Source organism: Salmo trutta, chromosome 8 (genome assembly GCF_901001165.1).
Source record: "Salmo trutta chromosome 8, fSalTru1.1, whole genome shotgun sequence".
Lineage (NCBI taxonomy): Eukaryota > Metazoa > Chordata > Actinopteri > Salmoniformes > Salmonidae > Salmo > Salmo trutta.
The window spans coordinates 4,458,017-4,478,651 of NC_042964.1; the positions used below are offsets into that span (position 1 = coordinate 4,458,017).

General features: G+C 42.5%; 1 protein-coding gene across 1 annotated transcript in view; it reads left to right on the plus strand.

Moving 5' to 3' along the window:
- Positions 1-467: 467 nt before the first annotated feature.
- Positions 468-20,635, plus strand: part of adam19a (ADAM metallopeptidase domain 19a) — a gene marked incomplete in the record, with an annotated part of 166,688 nt that continues 146,520 nt past the window's right edge. Inside the window, 1 exon segment of the mRNA XM_029759770.1 lies at positions 468-907. Coding sequence (XP_029615630.1) covers positions 682-907 — 226 coding nt within the window.

Consider the following 20,635-nt stretch of genomic DNA (forward strand, 5'->3'; position numbering starts at 1 on the left):
TCATAGGATTGAGATATCTTGTTTTCTTCTTTCTCTGTTTCTTTGGCAGATAAACATGACTTGAGTTGGTGAATAAATTGTGCGTGGGCCTTAGCTATAGCTGTAGATAATGACTTTGCCCACAGATCAATAGTTCAAACTTAATGGGTCTGAATCTATGCCTATTTACTTGCTTGGTCAATCCCAGTGGGTCAAACTCTGGCTATCTGACTCACTAAATAGACATCATTAATGGATGACTTGGTTGTTGTTATTGTATGTTTTATTTAACTAGGCAAGTCTGTTAAGAACAAATTCTCATTTACAATGACGGCCTACTGGGGGAACAGTGGGTTAAACTGCCTTGTTCAGGGACAGAACGACAGATTTTTACCTTGTCAGCTCGGTGATTCGATCTAGCAACCTTTCGGTTCCTGGTCCAACGCTGCCGCCCCTTTGTATGAGGGGCTCAGGACAAGTATATTTTATCTAGACACGTTTACATGTTCCTAATATAATCCATGGACTTATGCACACATTTCATATGATTAATTATAACTGACAGACATCCTTTCAACTGAAGATACTTTTTGATGGACAATTAAGCCGGTAATTTTTGCTGAAGCGCATCTTTCATTACAACCGGGAAACGGGGGGCTGGGGCTGGGCTCGCGGTCTTAATCAGATCCATTTCTTGTTTTGATGCGTGCGCCGCTCCGGAGTCAAAGCAGAGACAGCGAGGGGAATCAGTGCGAGCGAAGAACGGGAGGACGGATAACGGTACCGAGGACAACAGGGATGTACAGCAAACATAGGCAGAAAAATGTCCAAATATCACCGGCACAATGTGGACGTTCGCTTATTATGTTGTCTTTGCTACTACTGCATGGCATACTGGAAAGTGCAAACGGAGATACCCGAGACCAAGGTAAAGAAAGAAAAAAAAAGAGAGAGAGGCACTCGCCTTTGTAGCGTAGCCTACTTACAAAGTTATTTTCCTCTTTTGTATCTACCAGTTGCGTGTCGTGTGGCAGCACGCGAACATTGTTGATAAGACGTTTGCTTTCGTGATAGAAAACAAACGACTGGATCTATTTATTCTTATTTTTGTTGATGTGTTCTGTTTGTGTCCAAACTCCTGTGTTTTAAAACGTGACGACGAACTGAAAGCTCATGTCAGCGATCCAACTTCCCTCGGAGTGGTTTGAATTCTGCACTATAATGTCCATAAAAGGAAGAGCATTGAGACTAGTAGCTTATAATGAATAGGTAGTCTACAGTACAATGTGGCATTTGTGGTTATAACCATGCCAACACCGTATTAATAACACCATGTTCATTTTTTATAAAAGTGGCAACTCATAAAATATTATAGTTGTTTGAAAGTGACTGTTCCTTTTTAGGTGATAATAGATATTTTGAACTTCGCTGATACTGACTTTAAAGAGTATTTGGGCTCAGAGTTCAATACTGTGTATTAAATATCCTGAAATGACCCATAAAGTTTTATGGAATATGTACAGTTATATCACAATTATTCCAACAGTAAGTTAAATAGAAAATCACACTGGGAGTCATATAAGGTCAATAGAGGTAAATTAGCTATATTCAATCAAACCCTGCATGAGGATTTCCAGGAAAATGGGGAAAATGCAGTCCAGTTTCATTTTAGTTCACACTGAGTAGCCTATATTAATTTAATGTGTGTAGTATTTCAGTGCAGGAGGAATACAGTTTCTTGACACTCAGCTCAAACCTGGTTAAAGTACAATTCCACTCCAAAACTACATTTTGGTATTTGTTTCATTAGTCCATTGTTGATATAATGCCAAAATGTTTTGCATGTATGATGCAAAATACATAATTCTGGCAGTATTTCTGTATTTTGAAAGTTAGATATCTTGAAAACTTGTTTGCCAACATGCAAAACATTTTGGGATTATATCAACTTGTTTGCCAACATGTTTGCCGACATGCAAAACATTTTGGGATTATATCAACAATGGACTAATGAAACAAATACCAAAATATAGTTTTTGGCTGGAATTTACCTTTAACTTTTTACTGCAGTGAGCTAAATCAGAGTCACACAAAGTGTTTCTTGGTAGTCTTAAACAAATCTACTTTGAAACAAAAGTATATACCTCACACACATGGTTATGGGCTTAAAAAAGGAAGACACCTGTACCACGTCGGATATAGAATTGAAATATATGACATTTTGAGTTTGCATCCCAATAATACAATGAATATACGTCACAGAAGACTGAAATATAACAACACAGTTTGACATAGAAACACTGTATTTTCATCCGTTTATTTAGTTTTTATAATGTTGATTAATATGAATAACATTCCACCCATGAGGCCACTAGGACTTTTGAGTGCAGGAAGGAACAACTGGGTCTGATTGAATACCCTTTCTATAACTCTTTAGATTACTATTGTATGGTTCCAGATAGATAGATCTTGATTTTTTTTAAATGTTTTCTCTAAATAAGCGTTGTTGTAGAATTAAAGGTAAAATACACTGCATTTCAAACAGTCATTTAAAATCTAATGAATTCAGGGCTTGTGAAGTTATACCTAGGCTTAATATAAGCCTTCCACAACCATAAGACACACTGATAATTAAATAATTAAAAAAAAATAGTTTTACCTACTTTTTTTCAATAATCACTGATCTGGCTTTTAAGTCTGTCTATAAAAATGACCTTTTTTTGTTACAAATATAACTATAACCAAGCAGAATGCAAATTCACTAATAATGACTTACTTATTATAGCAGGCATTAGGCTATAGACAATTTACACAGGGCTCATCAACGATCTCTAAAGCCCACATGCTAGTGATTGGGGGTGGTAGGTAGCCTAGTGGTTAGAGTGTTGGACTAGCAACCGAAAGGTTGCGAGATCGAATCCCCGAGCTGACAAGGTAAAATTCTATCATTCTGCCGCTGAACAAGGCAGTTAACTCACTGTTCCTAGGCTGACATTGAAAATAAGAATTTGTTCTTAACTGACTTGCCTAGTAAAATAAAGGAAAAATAGTTATCCAGATGATCTTTATATTTCATGTTTAGCCAACTTGGATCTATTTAGTAGCTAACAAGGGTGAACAGTTGCATGTGGGCTTTAGAACACTCTTCTGTCTCCAACTGTTTGAAAAGCATGTTAGACTGTCCACTTTGTTCAGATGTTGAAATCAAGTGGCCTACCTTATTTCTCAGAATGAGAACGAGTTGCCAATTTCTAATATAATTGTGCTTTATGATTGTTCCACATTTATAAAACACAGACAAGGCAGCTAGTATAACAGACTGACTAAAAAGCTGTACGTGGTAACCCAATGCTGCTCGCGACAAACTGAGCATTCATTTCACAGAATCAATGTTCATTTATACTCTCATTTTAGTAGTGTCTGCTCTGTGTGCAATTTGAGTAGTTGAGACATAAAAAATAATATTGTGAGAAAGGTTTACTTCTCCACTATTACAGTGAAATAATGTCAGTGTGTTTTGGTGTCCATTTGACCGATTCTGTTTGACCAAACCTCAAACGCAAATAGCGAGTTGAAACAGTTTGTCAGAGTGGAAGATGTGATCTCTTAACATGGTTGGCGTGAGAGGCAGGGGGAGGGGCTTGGTGTGTAAACCATAGAGGAAGAGCGCAAAGCAAGAGGGTTCACTCTCGCAAAAATCTGTCCAAAATAAGCCCAATGCTTTTCTATGGCTTATTTTGGACCTAAATTTGTCACCTGCCTTACCGCCTTTGGGACAACGACTCCCATTGTTAGGGTGGAGACGTGCATCTCACCATTATATACAGATCTCTGGTGTAAATGGGAAGGTGCACACAGCACAGAGGAGTGAATGAGACGAGACCAAACATGAGAACAAGCGGACATAAAGGCTCATAAAAATGAAGAAAAAATATATACATTTGAGAACATCGCGAACAAACACACATTCTATCTGTCATCCAGCCCAGTCCCAGACGCAGAACAGAAAAAACACAGTCCATGTATCTCTGTCACCAGTTACACCAGTCTGATGCTCACTGTTGGGGGGGTGGAGAATTTCCTCTCGTCACTTGTAAAGCAGGTAGCCTAGTGGTTAGAGCGTTGGGTCAGTAACCATCAGGTAGCCTAGTGGTTAGAGCGTTGGGCCAGTAACCGAACGGTTGGTGGATGGAATCCCCGAGCTGAAAAGGTAAAAATCTCCTTCTGCCCCTGAACAAGGCAGTTAACCCACTGTTCCCTGGGCGCCAAAGACGTGGATGTTGATCAAGGCAGCTTCCGGACCTTTCTGATTCAGAGCGGTCTTGTTTAGACATGTAGCTAGCTAACTAAACAATTAACCATAATCCCAACTCATAACGTTACTACCCTCCATGAATCTGCAGGTAGCTAACAAACCAGGCTATAACTAGCAATGCAAATGGCTCTGAGATGCAAATAATATTACTACACAGATCATACACATAACGTTAACTAGCTAGCTAACAGTACGCTTTAACTTGAAATGAAAATTACTTTCTGACAAAATTAAAACCTGTAATATCTGAAAATGTAGCTAGCTAGACTATCTGTAACAGTCTGGGTGTAGCTGGTGCAGATGAGTCAGGCGCAGGACAGCATAGATGAGTAATAAAAGTAACTTTACTCAATGATATACATTCCATGTAGTAAATACCAAGCCCACACAAAAGGACCGAAATACATAAAACAAACACGCACAAAAACCATGGGGAAAACAGAGGGTTAAATAATGAACATGTAATTGGGGAATTGAAATCAGGTGTGTAAAACAAAGACGAAACAAATGGAAAATGAAAAGTGGATCAGCAATGGCTAGAAGGCCGGTGACGTCGACCGCCGAACGCCTCTCGAACAAGGAGAGGGACCGACTTCGGCGGAAGTCGTGACACTATCTTACCGGTATAAATCGATGGACTCTTCTCCCTCTCTGTCACGGATGCCATGGTTCCCCTTAGTTTGAAGATGTAATCCGGAGACAGGTGTTTTATACAACAGCCTTCTGTGTGTTCTCTTTTCGACACCCTCTGCAAATTTGCAATCAAACACCAGAATTTTCTCCATCTCCTTAGCTATCATATTCTAATAACACCGGGCATTCCACTGAATTTAAAACTCGGTCCTCCAGAAAGTGGAGAGCAACACTTAGAATGGATTATCTACACATACTGACCAGCTCATGTTACAGACAGAAGCGTGCTACATGGCAGACCAATCCGAATTCATCTCCCGGCATGTCCAGCCCATCCATAATCTCAGCCAATTATTGCAGGGGGAAGGATCCTGTCTTTTTCTGTGGTTAAACCAACTAGGCTCGTAATTTAACTATTTTATTTGTATTTACAGATGGCATACAAGTTTGTTATTAATAAGGAACATGAAAGTTCACATTTTCCAGAAGGCATTTCTGCCCAAAAATGCATTTTGATTAAAAAAAATAAGTTTACGTTCAAATGCTGATCCTGTGAAGTGGTGACGCGTGACATACGCCTAGTTTCCTGAAACAAGTCACAGATGCAGAACATAGCCAATCAAAATAAACATTCTACAATGTTATTTTTTTGCGAAACCTTTTTTGATTCTGAGTTCGGACATAATAGTGTGTGAAAACTATTTTTAAGATGCATACTTTTCAGTTTTTTCCGAACTCACTTCACTCACGCGCATAAGAGGGAGGCTAGCGCTACCGGTGCTGGTACATGTGCAGATCAAATACACCTCTGGAACGCCGATTAAACTGTCCTAATAATTCTAAAGATTGCTCTGAAAACCAGCTGTTTTAATCAGCATATGCTTACTTAAATGTGGACCTTACACAGATTTAAGAAAAGAGTAAGGCGTTACATTACTATTTCCATATTCGGCCTACTGCCATAATCAGTTTAATATCAAATTATAAGTGTTCATGTAAACGTACTCATAGAGAGAGATTGTATAGTCACACTGGTTCACATTGCTTATATCTCGGGTGGAAAACTAATCAAATTCCAACGCTATACGTCTCGGTGCAAAGCTAATTCAAGTCATGTCGGACAATTTTGGAGGGAGGAGATGAGACTGTGATCTAATCTGTCAAAATCAACAAAGGTTCATGCAGAGACCCTGGGTCGGGATGTGGCAGGGGACTTTAATAATAATAAAAAAAATTGTTTCTCCACCTTTTATGTCAAACCACAACTAATTTTCTCTCAGTTATCATCAACGGTACTCTTCTCTCTTATTTTGTCCAAACTAGCTGTCACTTAATTGCCTTATTAGTTTTTGTTAGCCAACCCGTCTTGATCCCCATGCTAACTGCTAACTTTCACTCGACTTAGCCCACTGCTAACTTTCACACGACTTCAGCCTACACTTAGGGAGTAAACATCAATAATCTCTTATCCATCATCGTGCTTTTCAAATTGATTTCCGCTCAGCAGTTACTTACAACACATATGCCTTGTTTCCGTGCATTTACAGCAAAACCTATTTACAAAAGTACCATATCAGTCCTGACTGCTGTCCACATGCTCCGCCTTTCAGGGCCTCGACTCGGGACTTGGAGGAAGATGTAATGGGATGAGAGCTCTCAGAGAGAGAGAGCGAAAAGGGCAGACAGAGTGTTGGTTTAACTTCCACGGAAGAGGAGGAGGAGGACGGAGGAGTAGGAGGCAGGATTTTATTCACCCTCCTCTGAATAGCTCAACTTCCATTAGTCGACCGCTCCTATACACTATCTATTTCACCTCTTTTTATCACTCCGTCCTTTTGCTAACTACAAAACATGCAGTCGGTTTGACCGTACGTTCCCTCTCATCAAAGGTTTGATATGTGGACTATAACAAGGCGACATGCCCCTTTTTAGTCCGCCCACTAATGGAAGCCTTTTTAGTCCGCCCACTGATGGAAGGCTTTTTGGTCCTCTGCGTGGGATCCTTTTAGTGTCAGTATTCATATCCCAACTGTTATGTTTATGTATTGCATAGCCACTGTGTGTAGGGTACTTTAACAGTGTGTAGGGGGAAGTTTAACAGTGTGTAGGGGGAAGTTTAACAGTGTGTGGGGGATAGTTTAACAGTGTGTAGGGGGAAGTTTAACAGTGTGTAGGGGGAAGTTTAACAGTGTGTAGGGGGAAGTTTAACAGTGTGTGGGGGATAGTTTAACAGTGTGTAGGGGGAAGTTTAACAGTGTGTAGGGGGAAGTTTAACAGTGTGTGGGGGATAGTTTAACAGTGTGTAGGGGGAAGTTTAACAGTGTGTAGGGGGAAGTTTAACAGTGTGTAGGGGGAAGTTTAACAGTGTGTGGGGGATAGTTTAACAGTGTGTAGGGGGAAGTTTAACAGTGTGTGGGGGATAGTTTAACAGTGTGTAGGGGATAGTTTAACAGTGTGTAGGGGGAAGTTTAACAGTGTGTGGGGGATAGTTTAACAGTGTGTGGGGGATAGTTTAACAGTGTGTAGGGGGAAGTTTAACAGTGTGTAGGGGGAAGTTTAACAGTGTGTGGGGGGAAGTTTAACAGTGTGTAGGGGATAGTTTAACAGTGTGTAGGGGGAAGTTTAACAGTGTGTAGGGGGAAGTTTAACAGTGTGTAGGGGGAAGTTTAACAGTGTGTGGGGGAAGTTTAACAGTGTGTAGGGGGAAGTTTAACAGTGTGTGGGGGATAGTTTAACAATGTGTGGGGGATAGTTTAACAGTGTGTGGGGGAAGTTTAACAGTGTGTAGGGGGAAGTTTAACAGTGTGTGGGGGATAGTTTAACAGTGTGTGGGGGATAGTTTAACAGTGTGTAGGGGGAAGTTTAACAGTGTGTGGGGGATAGTTTAACAGTGTGTAGGGGGAAGTTTAACAGTGTGTAGGGGGAAGTTTAACAGTGTGTGGGGGAAGTTTAACAGTGTGTGGGGGAAGTTTAACAGTGTGTGGGGGATAGTTTAACAGTGTGTAGGGGGAAGTTTAACAGTGTGTAGGGGGAAGTTTAACAGTGTGTGGGGGATAGTTTAACAGTGTGTAGGGGATAGTTTAACAGTGTGTAGGGGGAAGTTTAACAGTGTGTGGGGGATAGTTTAACAGTGTGTAGGGTACTTTAACAGTGTGTAGGGGGAAGTTTAACAGTGTGTGGGGGATAGTTTAACAGTGTGTAGGGTACTTTAACAGTGTGTAGGGGGAAGTTTAACAGTGTGTGGGGGATAGTTTAACAGTGTGTAGGGTACTTTAACAGTGTGTAGGGGGAAGTTTAACAGTGTGTGGGGGATAGTTTAACAGTGTGTGGGGTACTTTAACAGTGTGTAGGGGGAAGTTTAACAGTGTGTGGGGGATAGTTTAACAGTGTGTGGGGGATAGTTTAAAAGTACAGTGCATTCGGGAAAGTATTCAGACCCTTTTACTTTTCCCACATTTTGTTACTTTAAAGCCTTATTCTAAATGGATTACATCGTTTTTCCCCCTCGTCAATCTACACACAATACCCCATGATGACATCACAATACCCCATAATGACATCACAATACCCCATAATGACATCACAATACCCCATGATGACATCACAATATCCCATAATGACAAAGCAAAAACAGGTTTTTAGAAACATCACATTTACATAAGTATTTAGACCCTTTACTCAGTACTTTGTTGAAGCAGCGATTACAAAATTTCTCTCTGCAGATCCTCTCAAGCTCTGTCAGGTTGGATGGGGAGCGTCACTGCACAGCTATTTTCAGGTTTCTCCGGAGAGACGTTCAGAGGACATTCAGAGACTTGCCCCGAAGCCACTCCTGCGTTGTCTTGGCTGTGTGCTAAGGGTCGTTGTCCTGTTGGAAGGTGAACCTTCGCCCCAGTCTGAGGTCCTGAGCTCTCTGGAGCAGGTTTCTTCAAGGATCTCTCTGTACTTTTCTCCGTTCATCTTTCCCTCAATCCTGACTAGTCTCCCAGTACCTGCCGCTGAAAAACATCCCCACAGCCTGATGCTGCCACCACCATGCTTCACCGTAGGGATGGTGCCAGGTTTCCTCCAGACGTGATGCTTGGCATTCAAGCCAAATAGTTATATCTTGGTTTCATCAGACCAGAAAATCGTGTTTCTCATGGTCAGTCTTTTAGGTGACTTTTGACAAACTCCATGCGGGCTGTCATGTGCCTTTTCCTCATAAGTGGCTTCCATCTGGCCACTCTACCATAAAGGCCTGATTGGTGGAGTGCTGCAGAGATGGTTGTCTGTCTGGAAGGCTCTCCCATCTCCAAAGTGGAACTCTAGAGCTCTGTCCGAGTGACCATTGGGTTCTTGGTCACTTCCCTGACCAAGACCCCTCTCCCTGAATGCTCAGTTTGGCCGGGCAGCCAGCTCTAGGAAGAGTCTTGGGGGTTCCAAACTTCTTCCATTTATGAATGATGAAGGCCACTGTGTTTTTGGGGACCTTCAACCCTGCAGAAATGTTTTGGTACCCTTCCCCAGATCTATGCCTCGACACAATCCTGTCTCGGAGCTCTACGGACAATTCCTTCGACCTCATGGCTTGGTTTTTGCTCTGACATGCACTGTCAACTGTGGGACCTTATATAGACAGGTGTGTGCCTTTCCAAATCATGTCCAATCAATTGAATTTACCACAGGTGGACTCCAATCAAGTTGTAGAAGCATCTCAAGGATGATCAATGGAAACAGGATGCACCTGAGCCCAATTTCGAGTCTCATAGCAAAGGGTCTGAATATTTATGCAAATAAGTTATTTCTGTTTGGAATTTTTTTATAAATTAGCAAACATTTCTACAATTGTGTGTAAATTGATGAGGATTTTTCAAAATGTAATCAATTTTAGTATGAGGATGTAACGTAGCAAAATGTGGAAAAAGTCAAGGGGTCTTAATCCTTTCCTAATGCACTGTATGTAGGGGAGTTGAACAGTGTGTAGGGAAGTTGAACAGTGTGTGGGAGAGTTGGAACAGTGTAGGGGAGTTGAACAGTGTGTAGAGGAGATGACCAGTGTATATGGGAGTTGAACAGTGTGTAGGGGAGTTTAACCTCTCTAGGGCCAGTGGGACGATTTCGTCCCACCTACGTAACAGCCAGTGGAATCCCGTGGCGCGTTATTCAAATACCTTAGAAATGCTATTACTTCAATTTCTCAAACATATGACTATTTTACACCATTTTAAAGACAAGGTGTTTAAAATCAATTTTTATGCCATTTTTCTCGTAAAAAAGCGATAATATTCCGACCGGGAATCTGTGTTTTAGTACAAAGAGAGAGAAAATAAAAACATGGGGTCGCCTCGTGCATGCGCCTCAGTCTCATTGTCCTCTGAGGGGAGTTGAACAGTGTGTGGGGGAGTTGAACAGTGTGTAGGGGAGTTGAACAGTGTGTGTGGGAGTTTAACAGTGTGTGTGGGAGTTTAACAGTGTGTAGTTGAGTTTAACAGTGTGTAGGGGAGTTGAACAGTGTGTGGGAGAGTTTAACAGGGTGTAGGGGAGTTTAACAGTGTGTGGGGGAGTTGAACAGGGTGTGGGGGAGTTGAACAGGGTGTAGGGGAGTTGAACAGTGTGTGGGGGAGTTGAACAGTGTGTAGGGGAGTTGAACAGTGTGTGTGGGAGTTTAACAGTGTGCGTGGGAGTTTAACAGTGTGTAGTTGAGTTTAACAGTGTGTAGGGGAGTTGAACAGTGTGTAGGGGAGTTTAACAGTGTGTGGGAGTTTAACAGTGTGTAGGGGAGTTTAACAGTGTGTGGGGGAGTTGAACAGGGTGTGGGGGAGTTGAACAGGGTGTAGGGGAGTTGAACAGTGTGTGGGGGAGTTTAACAGTGTATAGGGGAGTTTAACAGTGTGTAGGGGATTTGAACAGGGTGTGGGGGAGTTTAACAGTGTGTGGGGGAGTTTAACAGTGTGTAGGGGAGTTGAACAGGGTGTGGGGGAGTTGAACAGTGTGTGGGGGAGTTTAACAGTGTGTAGGGGAGTTGAACAGGGTGTGGGGGAGTTTAACAGTGTGTAGGGGAGTTTAACAGTGTGTAGTGGAGTTGAACAGGGTGTGGGGGAGTTGAACAGGGTGTGGGGGAGTTGAACAGTGTGTGGGGGAGTTTAACAGTGTGTAGGGGAGTTGAACAGTGTGTGGGGGAGTTGAACAGTGTGTGGGGGAGTTGAACAGGGTGTGGGGGAGTTGAACAGGGTGTGGGGAGTTGAACAGTGTGTGGGGGAGTTTAACAGTTTTCAGGGGAGTTGAACAGTGTGTAGGGGAGTTGAACAGTGTGTACGGGAGTTTAACAGTGTATAGGGGAGTTTAACAGTGTGTAGGGGAGTTTAAAAGTGTGTGGGGGAGTTGAACAGTGTGTGGGGGAGTTTAACAGTGTGTGAGGGAGTTGAACAGTGTGTGGGAGAGTTGGAACAGTGTAGGGGAGTTGACCAGTGTGTTGGGGAGTTGAACAGTGTGTGGGAGAGTTGAACAGTGTAGGGGAGTTGATAAGTGTGTTGGGGAGTTTAACAGTGTGTAGTGGAGTTTAACAGTGTGTGGGAGAGTTGGAAAAGTGTAGGGGAGTTGAACAGTGTATAGGGGAGTTGAACTGTGTGTGGGGGAGTTTAACAGTGTGTGGGGGAGTTAAACAGTGTGTGGGGGAGTTTAACAGTGTATAGGGGAGTTTAACAGTGTGTGGGGGAGTTTAACAGTGTGTGGGGGAGTTGAACAGTGTGTGGAGGAGTTGAACAGTGTGTAGGGGAGTTGAACAGTGTATAGGGGAGTTTAACAGTGTGTGGGGGAGTTGAACAGTGTAGGGGAGTTGAACAGTGTGTGGGGGAGTTGAACAGTGTGTAGGGGAGTTGAACAGTGTGTAGGTGGGAGTACATGCTTAGAGAAAAAGGTTTTATTTATAACCTAAAAGGGTTATTCTGCTGTCCCCATAGGAGGACCCTTTGAAGAACCCCTTTTGGTTCCAGGTAGAACCATTATGGTTCCAGGTATAACCATTTTGGGTCCCAAAAGAGTTCTACCTGGAACTTAAAAGGGTTCTCCTATGGGGACAGCTTCAGAACCCTTTTGAAACCGTTTTTGTTAGAGTGTACATCTTTTTCTAAAAGCCTCATATCAGGATATGTAGCCCACTATGATGCCCCATGTATGGCCTCCATCCCCGTATTTGTTCTCTCGGTTCAAGGAAAGTTTCCAACCACTTGAGAGATGAACTGGATTTCAACTCTTCTCTTACACAACAGATAATCACACTATAACGGTATTGGAGGAGGATGATGTGCCAGTAGTTATTTAAACCATTACCAAGTTATATAACCTGAGTGCTTGAGAGGAGGCTGTATTCTCCCATCAATACTATTTTCCAGTTCCCACTGTCAAGTTTGGAATAAAGCCACACGGCTTTACAGCGCAAAACTTTCATAGGTCTTTTTCAGATTGGCTTTGTAGTTTGTTATTACAGTGAGACCTACACATTGCCATGTAGAGTTGAACCTATCCAGCCATTATCCTGGCGCACGCACACACACACACACACACACACACACACACACACACACACACACACACACACACACACACACACACCAGTGGTGAAGCTCCATTGCTACTGTCTCTTAAGGAAAGTTTCATTGCTAAAACGAGGTGAGCAAAGAGTCGTGGACTCTCGTTAAGCAATGTCAGGGTAGACAAGAAGCCACTTTCCCTTTGGAGCACACTTTACTTTGGCTGATGAGTTTTAGCACTTGAATATCATGGATGGCGAGAAGAGGCCAGAAGCCAGAAACACCACCTTGTTTACAGGCCCTCTGCATTGACGCTGAGTGGGAGAGTACCAAAAAGGGTTCTACAGAGTACCCATAGGAGAACCCCTTTTGGTTCCAGGTAGAACCCTTTTTGGTTCCAGGTAGAACCCCTTTTGGTTCCAGGTAGAACCCCTTTTGGTTCCAGGTAGAACCCCTTTTGGTTCCAGGTAGAACCCTTTTTGGTTCCAGGTAGAAACCTTTTTGGTTCCAGGTAGAACTCTTTTGCGTTCCATGTAGAAAGGGTCGTCCTAGATTGAACCCAAAAGGATTCTACCTTGAACCAAAATAGTTCTACATGGAACCAAAAAGGGTTCTTCAAAGGGTTCTCCTATGGGGACAGCCAAATAACCATTTTAGGTTCTAAATAGCACAATTTTTCTAAGCGTGTAGACATCCTGACTCGCCGAGAGAAGCAGGGCCGTCCTCCTGCTTCCGTTCCAAACGGCCTCATTCGTCCGCTACACAGAGCCAGAGAGAAACGGCGGCTGTTGGAAGATCCATGGCCCGGGGTGGTGGGAATGGAACGCCAGGCAGCAGATCATCCTCCTCTCCTCCCACCACCAGCGCCTCCACACCCCTCCCACCTCTATTCCCTATTCATCCACCATACCCGTCTTCTCCCCCAGCACCTCCACACCCCTCCCACCTCTATTCCCTATTCATCCACCATACCTGTCTTCTCCCCCAGCGCCTCCACACCCCTCCCACCTCTATTCCCTATTCATCCACCATACCCGTCTTCTCCCGCAACACCTCCTGCCTCACCCCCTTACTCCCCCGACAAACAACGTTTCACAGAGAGACCCAGACAGAGAGACCCAGACAGAGAGACCCAGACAGAGAGACCCAGGCAGAGAGACCCAGACAGAGAGACCCAGGCAGAGAGAGCAGGGAATTGTGGACCATTATCTGATGCCATTTTGCCAGTAACGCCATATCAGCGAACATGTGCTGTGTGCTCTCAGTTCTTTCTCCACGTACGCTGGTTATGCACCTGAGGGAAAGAAGGAGAAAAGGAGAGACGGGGAGAGGAGAAAAATCACTGTGAACAGTATGTGATTGGAATAGGGCAGTGTAACGAACAAGACAGGATGAAAGCTGCCACTATGTCTTATCGCCTGTTCTGCACTTTGTGCCATACAGATATTGTTCTGCGCTTTGTGCCATACAGATATTGTTCTGCACTTTGTGCCATACAGATATTGTTCTGCGCTTTGTGCCATACAGATATTTTTTGCGCTTTGTGCCATACAGATATTGTTTTGCACTTTGTGCCATACAGATATTGTTCTGCACTTTGTGCCATACAGATATTGTTCTGCACTTTGTGCCATACAGATATTGTTCTGCGCTTTGTGCCATACAGATATTGTTCTGCGCTTTGTGCCATACAGATATTGTTCTGCACTTTGTGCCATACAAATATTGCCGGGAAAAGAGTTGTGTCAAACAACGCGTAAAGGCATGGACATTAGTGTGAAGGATCCAGATCTGAGATAACAAGTTGATTTTCCCCTCAGAAGTTAGTGATACCAATTATCACAAGTCAGTGATACCAATTATCACAAGTCAGTGATACCAATCATCAGAAGTTAGTGACCATGGAGCCTCTCTATATCTGTGATATTCATCTCTCCCCTCTGCTCTCTCTCTCTCACTCTTTCTCTCTTCAATCTCACACGCCGCAGGAAGACCTGTCAGATATATGTCACCTCTCTCATTGTTTTCCCTCTAAAGCCCTTAGTGACAGCTTGCTGGGTTAACAGAGAGACCCAGGCAGAGTGGAGGCTTCATTGGAGTATCCTCTTGCTTCCTCTCTCTTCCTGCTTCTTCATGGTCCCCTGTGGGATAGAGAGAAAACAGTAGGAGAGACGTAGAGGGTGATAGGAGAGATAAAACACTGAGAGATGTAGAGGGTGATAGGAGAGATAAAACACTGAGAGATGAAGAGGGTGATAGGAGAGATAAAACACTGAGAGATGTAGAGGGTGATAGGAGAGATAAAACACAGAGATGTAGAGGGTGATAGGAGAGATAAAACACAGAGATGTAGAGGGTGATAGGAGAGATAAAACACTGAGAGATGTAGAGGGTGATAGGAGAGATAAAACACTGGGAGATGTAGAGGGTGATAGGAGAGATAAAACACAGAGATGTAGAGGGTGATAGGAGAGATAAAACACTGAGAGATGTAGAGGGTGATAGGAGAGATAAAACAGAGATGTAGAGGGTGATAGGAGAGATAAAACACAGAGATGTAGAGGGTGATAGGAGAGATAAAACACTGAGAGATGTAGAGGGTGATAGGAGAGATAAAACACAGAGATGTAGAGGGTGATAGGAGAGATAAAACACAGAGATGTAGAGGGTGATAGGAGAGATAAAACACAGAGATGTAGAGGGTGATAGGAGAGATAAAACACTGAGAGATGTAGAGGGTGATAGGAGAGATAAAACACAGAGATGTAGAGGGTGATAGGAGAGATAAAACACTGAGAGATGTAGAGGGTGATAGGAGAGATAAAACACCGAGAGAGATGTAGAGGGTGATAGGAGAGATAAAACACCGAGAGAGATGTAGAGGGTGATAGGAGAGATAAAACACTGAGAGATGAAGAGGGTGATAGGAGAGATAAAACACAGAGATGTAGAGGGTGATAGGAGAGATAAAACACTGAGAGATGTAGAGGGTGATAGGAGAGATAAAACACAGAGATGTAGAGGGTGATAGGAGAGATAAAACACAGAGATGTAGAGGGTGATAGGAGAGATAAAACACAGAGAGAGATGTAGAGGGTGATAGGAGAGATAAAACACTGAGAGAGATGTAGAGGGTGATAGGAGAGATAAAACAGAGATGTAGAGGGTGATAGGAGAGATAAAACACTGAGATGTAGAGGGTGATAGGAGAGATAAAACACTGAGAGAGATGTAGAGGGTGATAGGAGAGATAAAACACTGAGAGATGTAGAGGGTGATAGGAGAGATAAAACACAGAGACATGTAGAGGGTGATAGGAGAGATAAAACACTGAGATGTAGAGGGTGATAGGAGAGATAAAACACTGAGATGTAGAGGGTGATAGGAGAGATAAAACACTGACAAGGTAATAAGAGAGAGAGACAGAAAGTAGTCAGATGGGTTTAGGCATTTGAGAGAGAGAGACAGAGAGAGAGAGAAAGAGAGAGCTTAGAAGTAAAACGTAAAACACCAAATAATGCATGCAGAGCAGAATTTGGCCAATACCCGCTAATTATCAAAATCCAGAAAAGAGCCTTTCAATTCTACAACCACCTAAAAGGAAGCAATTCCCAAATCTTCCATAACAAAGCCATCACCTACAGAGAGATGAATCCGGAGAAGAGTCCCCTAAGCAAGCTGGTCCTGCGGCTCTGTTCACAAACACAAACAGACCCCACAGAGCCCCAGGACAGTAACACAATTAAACCCAACCAAATCATGAGAAAACTAAAAGATAATTACTTGACACATTGGAAAGAATTTACCAAAAACCAGATCAAACTAGAATGCTATTTGGCCCTAAACAGAGAGAGACACAGTGGCAGAATACCTGACCACTGTGACTGACCCAAAATTATGGACATTTTTTACTATGTACAGACTCAGTGAGTATAGCCTTGCTATTGAGAAAGGCCACTGAAGGCAGACCTGGCTGTCAAGAGAAGACAGGCTATGTGCACACTGCCCACAAAATGAGGTGGAAACTGAGCTGCACTTCCTAACCTCCTGCCAAATGTATGACCATATTAGAGACACATATTTCCCTCAGATTACACAGACCCACAAAGAGTTCAAAAACAAATCCAATTTTGATAAACTCCCATATCTATTGGCTGAAATACCAGTGTGCCATCACAGCAGCAAGATTTGTGACCTGTTGCCACAAGAAAAGGGCAAACAGTGAAGAACAAACACCATTGTAAATACAACCTATATTTATATTTATTTATTTTCCCTTTTGTACTTCAACTTTTTGCACATCATTACCACACAGTATATAGACATAATATGATATTTGATATGTCTTTATTCTTTTGGAACTTTTGTGAGTGTAATGTTTACTGTAAATGTTTTAGTGTTTATTTCACTTTTGAATATTATCTATTTCACTTGCTTAGGCAATGTAAGCATATGCTTCCCATGCCAATAAAGCCCTTAAATTGAAATTGAATTGAGAGAAGTCAGGTCGGGGGGATAGGAGTATGTTGGGCAGGCAGTGGAGCAGGCAGGTCGGGGGACAGGAGCATGTTGGGCAGGCAGTGGAGCAGGCAGGTCGGGGGACAGGAGCATGTTGGGCAGGCAGTGGAGCAGGCAGGTCGGGGGGGACAGGAGCATGTTTGGCAGGCAGTGAAGCAGGCAGGTCGGGGGACAGGAGCATGTTGGTCAGGCAGTGGAGCAGGCAGGTCGGGGGGACAGGAGCATGTTGGGCAGGCAGTGGAGCAGGCAGGTCGGGGGACAGGAGCATGTTGGGCAGGCAGTGGAGCAGGCAGGTCGGGGGGACAGGAGCATGTTGGGCAGGCAGTGGAGCAGGTAGGTCGCCTCATTTCATGGTACTTTAAAGTAGATGTTACTTCTACAATCTGTCCTGTCCAAGTCCATTCGGTAAAACCAAACAGGACTGGGTTTGGCTAGCAGCGCTCTCCTTCAGCAGACTCAGTTGACTACAAAAAAAAAAGACAAAAACAGTTTGCCTGCTGCATAATTTTTGTTGTTTTCTGTTATTCCCCACATAGTCCATTAAGTCTAAATTGTGTACTGCAGAAAGCATTGCTGGTAATGAACTCTGCCTGTGTGCTCCAGATGATTACAAATGAGTGAATCGTCATTATTCTGAATCACATGGACTGAGCAGGCTGTGAGTCAGCACAAGGCAGGTTCATTTTTAGGCTGAAAGAAATGTCTTGAAGCAAATCCAACGCTGCAGCCATGGGAAGAATAATGATTATATATATTTTTTTCTCTCTTCCGTAAAAAATATTTTCTGGCACTGGTCTTGATTTGAAAGTTTGATTTTCAAAACAGTGGGTCACTGGAGTGAGTGTCTAGTCTAGCGAGGGGAGATGACACCTTTCATCGTTATTCATTTCACCTCTTAAATCAAACCAAAATCAAATCAAATTGTATTGGTCACATGCGTCGTATACAACAGGTGTGGACCGTGGAAATGCTTACTTTACGAGCCCTTAAAATGCAGAGTAAAAAAAGAAGAAGTAAGTAGTAAAAATTTGCTCAATAAATGAAAAGGAAAAATAGTAACGCAATACAAATAACAATAACGAGGCTCAAAAAGGTTATTTTTAACCATTATGTTGCGTTTATGACCATTCACAGATATAAGTATGTTATAATGGAATACTTTACATTAGATTAATCAGTCAAGTAAAACCACTGCATTAACATGTATTTAAATCATTACATTGCAATTGCATTCAGATCAGATAGTCACGCCTGCTCCCGCTCTCTGGCGCTCGACGGCGCCAGGCTGCCCTTCATTACGCACACCTGTCACCATCATTACGCGCAGCTGCACAATTTTGGACTCACCTGGACTCCCATTACTTTGTTTCCCTTCTATATCTGTCTGCTCCTCATTTTCTTCCCTGTGTCAGCATTGATGTTGTTATTTTCCCCCTGTCCAGACGCTTTTCCCATTCTGTTTCATGTCCATTCTTTATTAAATGTTCACTCCCTCTACCTGCTTCTCGTCTCCAGCGTCGATCCTCACACAGATAGTAACAGCGTTGTGGAAACACAGAAGCCATTTTGTGCGTCAATCAATTTAGGTTGTCTCAGTTTGGGTGAATACTGTCACTTTGGCTGTTACCTTTGTCTTTCGACCCAAACTCACTGAAAGATGGGTCAGTTACCCGGCAGGACGATGTGTCACTACGGTCAAAGCGACGCCGAGACCTCCAATAATGACACTCCTCTGAGACATTTTCATGGACATATGTCAAGAGAAACTATCCTATCCTGTCTGTCCTCCTCTGGGATATTCTCATGGACATATGTGACTTGTTTCAGGAAACTAGGCGTATGTCGCAAGTCACGGCATCACAGGAGAGGTATTTGAACGTTTATTTACATTTTTTTATCAAAATGTGTTTTTTTTGTCAGAAATGCCTTCTTGAACATTTTAACTTTCATGTGCCTTAATACCAAACTTGTAAATATGAATACATTTGTTAAATAAACATTTAATTGTATGCCATCTGTAAATATGAATACATTTGTTAAATAAACATTTAATTGTATGCCATCTGTAAATATCAATACATTTGTTAAATAAACATTTAATTGTATGCCATCTGTAAATATCAATACATTTGTTAAATAAACATTTAATTGTATGCCATCTGTAAATACGAATAAAGTTTAAGAAAAAGTAGAAACCTTCCCGCTAGCCATGATTGGCTGAGATAATGAATGGGCTGGACATTGGTCCGCCATGTATCATCTTCTGTCTATAAAATGAGCTGCTTGTTATGTGTACTGCAGTTTGAAAGATATAACGTTAGAAATCTCAAAGTGCTGTACAGAAACCCAGCCTAAAACCCCAAACAGCAAGCAATGCATGTGAAAGAGGCACGGTGGCTAGGAAAAACTCCCTAGGAAAAACTCCCTAGAAAGGCCAAAAACCTAGGAAGAAACCTAGAGAGGAACCAGGCTATGAGGGGTGGCCAGTCCTCTTCTAATAATCCTTTCTACTGCAGTTTGAAAGATATAACGTTAGCCATGGAGAACTACAAATGTGTCGCTACTGCTCTCAATAACATTGCTACCCTGAATTTATCAGGCGCTATCGACAAAAGTCTGTAGGAAAAAGTTGTCATGGACTACTTTTCAGGAGGACGATAGTACCATGCTAACTCTCTCTGACTCTGAAAAGGAATCAAACGATGTGAATCAAAGTGTCTTGACACAACAGGCCAAGCAAGCTGTACAAACAAAACGGAAACAACACAGGACGTCTTATTTAAATGAAAGGGGTTGCAGTCTACCGTGAAGTGTTCATCCATGTATACGGGTAAGAGTCTATCTACAGTTTCAGACATTATCAGTTTCTAATTTTGTCAGAAAGTTGTTTTCATTGCAAGTTAAAGCTTACTGTTAGCTAGCTAACTAAAATTAAGTGGCTGGCTCGCTGGCTAACATTACGTGTGATGTTTTGTGTGGTAATATTATCTCAGAAATCCATTTGCATTGCTAGTTATAGCCTAATGTTAGCTAGCTAACTAGCTAACATTGAACCTATTTGGTTAACTTTAGCTAGCTATGACAATCGGTTTGTATTGCTAATACTCTATGGATTGGGGTTAATTGTTTAGCTAGGTAGCTAGCTACATGTCTAATCAAAAGACTTTGCCAGATGATTACATGCCCAATCAAGTTAGCCAGGTGTGTCTAATGGTGATTACGGCTATGTATTGTACAATAATGCTAAAATATTTGTATCTGGAATTTGTCTTTCAGCATTAGTAGAACACACCTGACTCTCCTCCACCAGTCATACAAGGAGAATGGTCTAATGCCTCCCATCAAAAAGAGAGCTGGCCCAAGCAAGCACTTGTTCAGAGTGAGTGGTCTGTCTACCAGAAGATGGTTGCTGACTGCAAGACCACCTGTCAAGACCTGCAGCTGTCTCTGGGGGGCCCTACAGACCAGTAATAAAAGACATCAGGATGCATTACAGCTTTGGATTTGATCAACAAGTAAGCAACATTTCCTCCTTTATACTGATTAAGTAGATAGATAGATAGATAGATATACACCATTTTCTTACTATTTTTTTTAATAACAAACCCCCACTATATACACTACCGTTCAAAAGTTTGGGGTCACTTAGAAAAGTCCTGGCTTTCGAAAGAAAAGCAAT